At 47.1% G+C, this 10,619-nt stretch overlaps 1 protein-coding gene and 1 long non-coding RNA gene across 8 annotated transcripts in view; one reads left to right on the top strand and one right to left on the bottom strand.

Moving 5' to 3' along the window:
* Positions 1-731: 731 nt before the first annotated feature.
* LOC132220491 (uncharacterized) lies at positions 732-8,847 on the bottom strand. 2 transcript variants are annotated; one of them, XR_009449796.1, is made up of 3 exons: positions 8,360-8,847; positions 3,866-3,943; positions 732-1,604 (listed from the first exon to the last, which is right to left on the bottom strand). It is a non-coding gene; the product is annotated as an uncharacterized LOC132220491 (long non-coding RNA). The 2 variants fall into 2 exon arrangements; XR_009449795.1 differs by lacking the exon at positions 8,360-8,847 and adding an exon at positions 4,868-5,448.
* Positions 8,848-9,147: 300 nt separating this feature from the next.
* Positions 9,148-10,619, top strand: part of SUCO (SUN domain containing ossification factor) — a 52,538-nt gene continuing 51,066 nt past the window's right edge. For 4 of the 6 annotated variants that reach the window (XM_059673633.1, XM_059673634.1, XM_059673631.1 and 1 more), the window contains exon 1: positions 9,149-9,472. In XM_059673633.1, coding sequence (XP_059529616.1) covers positions 9,411-9,472 — 62 coding nt within the window. In that variant the 5' untranslated portion in view covers positions 9,149-9,410. Of the gene's footprint in view, positions 9,473-10,619 lie in introns of all 6 variants that reach the window. The other 2 variants (XR_009449794.1, XM_059673632.1) reach the window with 1 other exon arrangement.

Here is a 10,619-nt window from a genome sequence, read left to right as displayed (position 1 = left end):
ATCTCTAAAGCCCAAGGCCAAGGGATAAGGCTCCTCAGGGACAAGGAACCATCCGGTATTGATACAAGGACAGTGGTGTAGGTGTGGCAGTGCGTGACCCTGTGGCAACTGCAGGGTGATGGCTTGGCCCCTCCCTTCCTCACTAGCTCTCTGACCACCTCCCCACATGTATTCCAAGAAGCAGACAGACTGAACTACTTGCAATTTCCTGAAAGTGCCTCTTTTTATTGCCCCTGGGCTTTTACATATGCTATTATTCCGTCTTCCTAGAATGCACTTCCCATGCCTGTCTTCCTACTCTCTCTCTCTCTGGGCTCAGCTTGGTATCAATTCCCCTCCTCTAGTAAGTCTTCTTCCTCATCACCATCCCAGGTGATGCTCTGATAGTACTAGCACGTTCCCCGAGCCTCAGACGTCACATGCAATATTGTAGTTGCTCTTTTACCTGGCTGTTCCCAGGACGATGATGACCATGATATGGTAGATGCCATCTGTTGAGTGCTTTCTATGTGCTAGGTACTGTAGTTCCTCTTATTAATGACCACATTGACCTTGTGAAGTAGGGCTATTATTCCCATTTTGTAGATGTGGGAAATGAAGCTTAGAAAGGCTTTGTCCACATTTATAGGGTTAGTAAGATGCAGTGTCAGGATTAGAACACGGGTCTGATTTTCACCAGCACGTCATGCAGCCTCCCGCGGGGCTGTGCGCAACTTGAGGGCAGGGGCCACAGCTTTCATCTCTGTGTCCTCAGTGTCTAGCACAGCGCCTGGAATGAAGCAGCAGGAGCTCAGTAATATGTTTGATGACTTAATGAGTGAATGGCAACGATTTGCCTTTGCGGTCAGCCTTAACTCGGTCCTGTTAATCCCCGTGCGCATTCCCTGGCCCTGGCTACCCATTTGAGAGGATCAGTTAAGTCCAAAGTAAAAAGATCCTTCAAGGACAGCAGCAACAGAATATCTTATATCTTGGCTATGAATATATTAGACATGATTGGACTGGGTTGAGTAACTGCGATAGAGAGCTCTATAAAACAGGCCCGGCATCCAACGATGAAATGGATATAAATTGTATTTACTCCCAGGATGTCCCACAAAGGCCTTAACAGAGTTTAACATTCCTCTGAGCCAGGGCCTGGGGGAAATAGCTGTCCTTGTTTGCACAAGAAAGTGGTCCCTGGCAGGAGCTAAATTTCTGAGCCAGGCAGACTGCTTGGAAAACAGATCTGGGCCCAGAACAAGTTTGAAGCAATTTCTCTATTGGAGTAGGAGAAAGAACAGGTCGCTTTGGTGGAAATAATAAGCCTGAAGAGAAGTGGCTTAGGAGGGCTTTGTCCACATTTATATAGTTAATAAAGAGGCAGGATTAGAACACTCAAAGTCAGCCCCACCTCCTCCTGTCAACCTGGTCATCCTATCCCTGGCCACCCAGTGATTGGTGGCAGAGTCTGGACTGCCAGCTCCTCAGAGTTCTCCTTGCTTCTCAAGTCCTGTTTCTTCCCTACAGAAGGCAGGCCTCGAGAAAGTGGCACCTCCTGTAAGCTTCCCTGTCGAGCAGTCAAATAAGAGGATGTTTCTTCTTGCTCATTGGGGGAAATCCTCCTGTAAAATAAGAAATATATCTCTGTTGATTTTTCATGGAATTTGAAATTTCCATCCTGGATGGATCTGAAACCTCCTTGTTAGCATGAACCTCCATCAAAATTAAGCACAAATAGGTCCTAACACAATTCACAAAATGCAATTTTCCCTGCTTGAGCAAAAGAGGTGATATGCTACTAAAACTGCCCAATTCTTCTCAAGCAGAACATACAAAGCAATCTCAGAGCATGCCCGTTGCATAGTGCCTCTCTTCTCTCCCCCATCTTCTCTACGGCAGGCCACTCCCCTGGGTGCTCTGTGGCTTTAGATAAATTACAGTTTTCTAGTCAGAGTTGGGCCTAAGTGTATTTGTGGCCATGGTCTTGGTTAGAGATTAAACCTTTCTTGGCGTTCTAATCTATTGCCCCTGGGTTTACTATTGTGTCTCTCAGATTTTTCTAATTGAATTATAATGATTTTACATTTGGGTTCCAGGATTACAGGCATTCATAAAACCCCAAGCTTGGAAATTGCTTAGGTAGTTAACCAGTGAGCCTGAGAGTGGACCTCTATAGAAGATGACTAAAATCATTCATTCATTCAACATTTATTGAATACGTAGTACTAGTATATGCCAAGCAGAGTCCTAGGGGGCTCTAAGGATATAGATAAATAGGACACTTCTGTACCCTGGAGGGTGTTATAGTCTACTGGAGACTTTAGTGGAATTCCTACTTTAAAAGTCATTTGTGGTTTCCAGGGGCCATAGGATCGGGGAATTGAGGATGTGTCATTTAAGGGTATAGACTTAAAACCAGTAGATAAATAAATCCTGGAGATGTAACACACAGCACAGTGATTATAGACAACAATACTGTATGATGAACTTCAAAGTTGCTAAGAGACTACATCTTAACTGTTTCCACCACTAAGAAGAAATATGGCATGACAGAGGTGATAGCTAGCTAAGACCATAGTCATGTTGTAATATAAAGTGTATCAAGTCAACACATTGTGCATCATAAATTTACACAATGTAATATGTCGATTATATTTCAATTTCAAAAAGTTATTTGGTTTTATTTCAAATCAGAATACATCCAACCACTGAGGTTACCTACTTGGAGGATCAAATTGCTGCTGTGGGTTTAGATACAAAGGCACTTATTTTAACAAAACAAGTTCACTTAAAACTCCTGTTAACAGGGAAGATATAAAGATGTATGTGAGCAGATGGGAAAGAAGCAGCGGAGATGGAGGTTGAAGACACAAAAAGATGAATTCTAACGAATGGAAACTTGCAAGTGATGGGATAACATTTCCTAAGGAACAGAAAGGCTCCGAACGCAAACACGGCTGGACAAGTGAACTTGAGACATAAGAGAAGGAAGAAAAGGGCTGCTGGGTTTGATGAGTGGGAAATCATTTTGTCTGAAATAGCTTTAAAACATAGATTTCGCAGAGGAAGTCAGGCGTTAACAATCCCTGTCAAGTAGAGTCAACAGCAGCATTACTTGTCATTTCTAATTATTGTCTAGAAACTGGTTCTAAAGACCGAAAGCTATTTACCTATCAGTTCTTTATCATGCAAAATAATTACGTTGCTCTTTTCACCTGTGAGGAAATACATTCTTCAGGTAGGCAGGGCATGCCAATTGGAATTCTTTTGATTTCAGGAATCAGAAGTCCAACTCGAACTAGCTTAAATAACAGAGGATCGCCTTGTCTCCTTTAACCAGACTCCAGAAAGGACATCCTGTCCTGGGAAAACTGGAGCCAGGGCTTGAATATCAGTAGGACCTTTATCCTTTATCTCTGCTTCTCTCTGCTGCTGACTTCATTTGCTCCTAATCAAGGGTACCAGCAGTCCCTGGGTCCCAGCTCCATCCCTTAGACATCACACAGATTAAAAACAAACAAACAAAGACACATCCCCTAAACTCCAGTTTGAAAAATCCCAAGGAAAGACTCAGAATGTGCTAACCTGGGCCACGTGCTCTCACAAGAGGCCAATCACTGGCCAGGAGGGTGAGGACAGCACCCATCCAGACCCCTTGGGGCCAGGTGCAAGGTGGGGGGAGTTCAGTTACCCTAGAACAAGGAAATGCTATTTCCAGAAGATAGAAGGGGTGATGGTCATAAACAAATAATAAAAATCTCGAGTTTTATTCATTGTAAGCAAAAAGCAGTATGTGAGTACATGTTTCTGGGTCTGTCCCCGGGAGCCAGCTCTCTCCTTCTCCCCATATAAAGTAGTAGGAAAATACTCATAACAGATTTACCTGGGGCCAGCAAGACTCTGCTTGCTTCAGGCCTGTCTTCACCTGGGTTATTCATGGTGATCTCAGCGAGAGCCCCACCTACAGAGTCATAATGAGTGGGTTAAGACATGGGGAACTTCAGCCCCACCTGGCCTGCTGACACAGACTCTGAGCTATCATTTCATCTTTCGTGGTTCGCTAACATGAGGACTTGCTTCCTCCCAGCCCTAGACATTTAGACACTCTAGAACAGGGGTCCTCAAACTACGGCCCGCGGGCCACATGCAAATACAAATATTGTATTTGTTCCCATTTTGTTTTTTTACTTCAAAATAAGATATGTGCAGTGTGCATAGGAATTTGTTCATAGGTTGTTTTTTTTAACTATAGTCCGGCCCTCCAACGGTCTGAGGGACAGTGAACTGGCCCCCTGTTTAAAAATTTTGAGGACCCCTGCTCTAGAATATAGACATCCTATGTCCAATTTGTGTGTCTCAACTTTTTCTCCTCCCTAATTTGCAGAAGTATATTGAACGCTTCGAAATAAAACAGAACATAAGGAATATCATTATAGGCAGAGCTCTTAGAAATCTATATACATGACAGGAAAGCAACATGGATGGAAGAATACTACTTAGGTCTAGTTTATTCTGTGCAGATGGTAGCTGGGGGTGCTGAAAAGAGTCATTAAGATAAACTCAGCAATTCATTGTTTCATTGTTGAGAAAATACAAGGCACTTTAAGTTCTAAGTGCCAGATCAGTGAATACAATACACAAAATATGTTCCTCAACTGGCAGAACTGCTTTGAAGACTAAAAATAGTCCTAATGGATGTTTTTCAAGTATTTTGTGTTCTCTTCCACCCACTGATCCAGATTAAGATTAGACTAATGTTCAGTAGTGACGACTCTGTGCTGGACACTTTGCTAAAAGCTCCCATTACCTTATTTGATTATCTTTTCAATCCCAGAGGAGCCTCCTCGTTCTCATTTTACAGATTTAGGGAAATTAAGAGCCTTACCTAAGGCCTCATAAGTGTTGAGTGAGGGGCTGGGTTTTTTTTCTGTACTCTTTCTGTTGACTCTTGTCTCCATTTTACCCAAGTCAATGAGTTGTATCAACCTTTAGATATAAAATAGCAAGAAGGGTGGGAGTGAGGAGAAAAAGATTCTTTTTGTTGTTGTTGCTAATTTTACTTTTATGAACAAAAAGTCAAGCAGTTTGCATAGAAACAATGGAGAATAGAGCAACCCATAATTTGTGTCACCATAAAGCACAACAGAAAAAATCTGGTTTCCCGTGTGTGTGTGTGTGTGTGTGTGTGTGTGTGTGTGTGATTTTTGTAAACACATGCACCGTGTGGCCGAAGCCTGTGGAAGGTGAAACACAGCAGGATCGAATTGCAGGGTGTCTAGGTGTGGGCTCTCTCCTGCTCATGGAGTTTTATTTATTCATTGACAGCCCTATGTTGCATGTGTTCAAAGACAGCTGTGTCTGGGAAGCTGCAACATCACACTGGTGATATCAGAGGGTCACGTAGCCATGTGGGACCCAAAGATAAGTTCTCCTTTGGCGTATTTACTGTCCCAAGCAACACACTGTTGGCCCAGGCCACATGAAATGTCCTTTCGGCCAATACGAAGGCTCTCTTAGGGAAACACAGGATGGATACACGCTGGTGTTTAATCTTGCGTTTTATTTTGCCAGACTGTAACCCTCAGCGGCACGGTGGCCCTGTGTGTGTTTGTCCTTTCATGTGCTCCCTGGGGGTGTTAGATGTTCAAACAAACCCACTGAGAACAAAGTTAGTATGCTTCGGAAGAGCCCTTTCTCCCTGGCTCTGGCTTACCCCAGACATTTCAGGAACAAAAGCGAGAACCCAGGGGCCACTTCCTGGTTGTGCATTTTCAGTTTCTTACACAACCACAGCAGGAAAGCATGGGACGAGGCCTTGTTTCCTCAGTCATCATGGTTATCAGCCTGCTGCTCCTATCACTATTCAGCTTCTAGCTTTTACACTTTTTCATAAATTCCTCTTTTCTTAAAAAAAAAAAAGTCAAACCCAAAACTTCATATTGATTGCTGCCAGTAAGAGCAATGAAAAAGGGTAAAGATATAGGATCTCTTCCACTGTTCATTTGGCTTCCTTGGACTGCAGGTCAATCCTTCAAAGATTTTCTTGAAACTCGGAAGAAGACAGAGAAATGACTTCATGAGGCCACCATGGTGACCACAAAGCTGCAGGACTTGCCAAGTTCATTTCTTATTCACTCCTCCTCCAGCTCCCCATCGCTCCTCTTTTCTCTCCATGTATCCCTTGTTCATATTGTGCCTCCTCCCCTCTCTCAGTATATTCTTTTATCTCGACAGGTTTCTAATGTTGTGAGAATGTTCAAATTAAAGATAGATTATGTGAATGTTCTGATGACGTCAGAGGAAAGTTCTTTGGGTTTCCTAGTTCTCTGATGACTAATTTTTTTCCTCTGGGAGTAAACTCTGCATCCAGCAAACAGCTGAGCTCTTCCCCGGGTCAGTAACTACCGCTGGGCCTTCAACAGGTAAGAGAGGAATTGGCTGCCTTTTTCAAGATTAAGGCCGAGACTCTGTCTTGGTTTCTCACTGGAAAGAAAGACAAATAACTCTGCTCAGAGATGCTGTCCCTGGACCCAGGTGGAAGCAGTCCGTACTCCCGGGGAACTTTAGCAGGGCATTCAAGACATTCTGTCATCTGCCCAAACGACCTTTCACCTGTGTCTGCTACAACCCTCCGACATGCCTCCTCTCAAGGTAAACTGACCATCTTTCTTTCCCCTTGAGTATAGGAGGCGAACCTCCATTCCTTAGCTTTCTGCCCTTCTCAATGCCTGGGAAGTGCCATCCGCACCTGAAACACGACATGGACATGCTCAGTGGCTCCATCTCCCTTGGCCAGGGAATATTCATCCAGCGGCTTTAAGGCCCAGTCCTAATCCTTCTCTCCCACTACTTCCCTGGAGTAGCCAGCTTGATCCATCCCCGCCTTTTTCCTCTGAACACCTACAGCACTTACCCTGCATCAGGCAAGAGTTCATCTCCACTATGAAAGCATATTGGTGTTGAAACTGGACATGTCGCTCTTGAGAAAACTTAGCAGGCTTGGAAAAAGTGGTGTGTGTGTGTGTGTGTGTGTGTGTGTGTGTGTGTGTGGTGTGTTAGTGAAGGAACTGAGGGCAGACAGCATGGCGGAGTGGGTGGGGAGTAATTAGAAGTGATGAAAAGGAAATATCACCTTCTGCTCCTGATCACTTATTGTGCAAAACCCATGTTAGCTAGTCCTCCCTCATAGCTGTAATGATAAAAGTCTTTTCAATTCAGAGAGACCACTACACATGCACACATTCTACACCCAAGATGCCAAAAGGTTCACTAAATTGTATTTAACTTCCCACACGCTGTTGCTTTGAGGTCCTTCTGTATCCTCATAACCAAAACTCAAGACTGAAGAGTTTACATTCTTCTCCCTTCCCTTCTTCACCCTTTTACTGCAAGTGCTAACTTGCTATTAAGCCTCTGACAACAAACCCCCATGTACCTTTGTTTCTAAACATGCATATATGTACTCTCACACTGTCCTAGGATGTTACTCTGTAATGGAATGTATACATTAGAAAGCAATTTTGAATAGCCAATTTTGCTTCTATAATAAAGACATTTTGAAAAATAATGAAAAAATTTTGGACCCTGTAATACTTTTTCCAAATAAAATCCTAAAGGTATTAATATATATTTTCATCTATAATAATAAAAGCGTAATATGCAAAGTGACCAAACTGCTGAACAGCAGAACGACTGGACGATCTTCTGGTCGTATGATGCCGAGGCTGTGAGGGCGGCCAAGGCAGCAGGGACTGTGAAGGCCTACTCTTGCACGAATTTCGTGCATTGGGCCTCTAGTATATATATATGTTCAGAGCCATACACATGTCAAACTTATAATAACTCATGTGGTTTTGACCTGAACGTTTTATGAAATAAACATTTAAAGTATTGGGAACAAAACTTTCCTTCCCTTCTTTTCCTTTCTTTCAATAAATATTTAGTATCTATTGTATTGGTGCTGTAGAAAATGGATTAAAATACTGGCCTCTCTCACATCATGTGTCTCTGCCCCTCCCTTCCATTCTCTCTAAAAAATAATCAATGGAAAAATATCCTTGGGTAAGGATTACCAAAACAACAACAAAAAAACACAACAAAAAAGAAGCGCTTGGGAAGAAAAGCGGTAAAGCATTTCGGAGTATCGGCAGTGCCTCTAAACTAGCTTCTGGGAGATTTTTTGGGTTCCCTGGCATAAAAATCTGGGGTGACCACATGGCTGTTACTAAAGACTGAGAAGCGGTCATATGGGGTAGCCTTCCCCGCTCGGAAGAACCCCAGGACTTGGAACTCCCCAGCAGGAGCCGAAGTTTCCCTTCGGACTTTCCCGGCCCACCCACAGCAGGAATCCAGCGGGACGAGGACCAACAGTGCACACCCGATCAGAGGAACCCGGCGGGCGGCGAAATTCTCCCGCAGGCGGAGAGGCGAAGGACTTTCCACCCCAACCAATCAGGTGAGAAGAATGTTGGCACACCCCTTCCCGCGTACCAATCAGCACCTGACTCGATGGCCCAGGCCCATTGACGCAGGGAAAAACACCTTTTAAATCTTAATAGTATAGGTTTTTTTTCTCTCCACCATCATTCTAGGCCACCCAAAAAACTGTGCCCAAAGAGGAAAACTGAGTGCAATAATTCCAAAGCTGGTCAGTCTTGTGGTGAAAAGCCAAACTATAAACCTCTCCATCCACTCTAATTCCAGGAGGGATGGGGAAAGGAAAAGGGAAAGGAAGGTTCCGGAGGGTAAACTACAACTCCCAAGAGGCCTTGCGCGGACTCAGCGCGCCCTGGGCAAAGGGGCGGGCCTTTGTAAGGAAGCAGGCTGAGCGTCACGGGGCTCCTCTCTGACTTCCTGAACCTGAGCCCCCTGACTGGGCGGGACTTGAGGTGGGCGGGCAGTGGCTTCGCTGCTCTCGCGCTTTGTGTCCTCCCCCCTCCGGCGTCTCCGCCAGAGACGTCGGAGGGGGCGTGGCCCGCGCGAGGGCCGGTGGAGCGGCGAGCGCCGCGGGACGTGGGTGACGCGGCTGCTTCCAGCTCAGCGGTGTGTGAGGTGTCGCGGCCCCGCCGGTGATTGGCTGTTGGCGGGCGAGTCCGCTGCGGCCGTTGGTCGCGGGCAGCCCGGAGGGAGAGCCGGGGCGGGCGGGGGATACGGGGTGGCTGTGGCGGCGGCGGCGGCTGGAGGAGGCGGGCGCGACGAGCTGGCGGCCGCGGCAGCAGCGGCAGACCCCGGAGTCCTGTGAAGCGCCCCCGCGGGCCCCAGGGTGAGGGCGGCCGGCACGCGGGCCGCCGAGGAGCCGCTCCCCCGTCGCCGCAGCCCTTCGGACTCGCGCTCCCATCCTCGCGCTCCCGCTCCTCCATCTTGGCCTCGGCAGTGGCGGCTGCAGGGAGGATGTGCCGCCTTCTGGCCGGGGGAAGAAGGAGGAGAAGATGAAGAAGTACCGGCGGGCCTTGGCCCTGGTCTCTTGCCTCTCTCTGTGTTCCCTGGTCTGGTGAGTCGCCTCGACCGCGCGGGATTTTCCCGGGGGGCGGGGGAGGAGGGGCGCAGCTCAGGTCACACCCCCACATCATCTCGAGTTTCAGGGTGCGGGTCTCCGAGGTCCCCGGGAAGCGACCAGCCGATTGCTTAGCGACCCTCCCGCCGACGGAGATTTGCTGGGTGTGTTTTGGAATTTACAGGCAGTGGGGGAGGAGGGTGCCTGGGGCGAGGGGGCCCCCTGCGTGCCTTTGGGCTCGGTGCCCCTGCCCCTGCGGGGCGGCGTGGGGATGGGTGCTCGTTAGTCGCTGAGTTCACCGCCAGCCTCTGGCTGTCCCAGAGCCGTCGGGGCATCGAGCGTGTCGGCGGGGACACGCTCCCGACGTGCGATTTTTAAAAAACACGCGTGGGGCTCCGAGGGGGATTGGAATGGACACGCTGCGGTTCCGGGCCCTTCTCGCAGCCTTTGGGCTCCAGTGCGGCTGGGGCTGCTGCTCTTGGAAACTTTGGGGGGCGCCATGGCAGCACTTTCTCATTAAGGGGGAGGTGGTGGGAAGCCACGGGCGTAGAGGAGAGCGCGCCTTAGGGGCGGGGGCATGTCCCTTAGTCGTGGGGGGACGGGCCCTGTGTTTTTGAGGGCGGGAAGACTGCCTTGTCTCTAAAGTTTGTGGAGTGTGTCAATTCCTGGCGCGTTTGGGTTTTTCTTTTTCCCCTTTGAAGAGCAGAGAGCTTGCCGGTCAAAGGATGGCCATCATGGTACTTGGGAGTTTCTTGAGAGGTGTGTGACGCTTGCTGACTTTAAAGGTGCTTCTTCATTCAAAGTGGTTTGCTGTTAGTGAAAGTTCAGATACACTAAGGTTCTGGTGTAGCTTATGTCTGCAAAAAGACCAAGAGCACTTTAATTTTTAGGGCTGGCTTCATAAATTCCAGACACTGAAGTTTTTGAGTTCTTCCTCACCTAAGATGGTCCATAAATAAGAGGGAAAGAAAACACTTGCCTGGCAGAGGAATTTTGATAGGAAGGTTGGTAGATGGTTTAGAGCAAAAGACGTTTTGCCGCTTGTCTTTCTTTCCATATCCTCTTAATAAGACCAATGTCTTCTGCCCCTACCCCACCTTTTAGTATTATGTTGGGTACCAAGAAGTGCGTGTGAGTCCACTTA

The sequence above is a fragment of the Myotis daubentonii genome, chromosome 18 (genome assembly GCF_963259705.1).
Source record: "Myotis daubentonii chromosome 18, mMyoDau2.1, whole genome shotgun sequence".
NCBI lineage: Eukaryota > Metazoa > Chordata > Mammalia > Chiroptera > Vespertilionidae > Myotis > Myotis daubentonii.
This window is presented reverse-complemented; position numbering and strand designations above follow the sequence as displayed.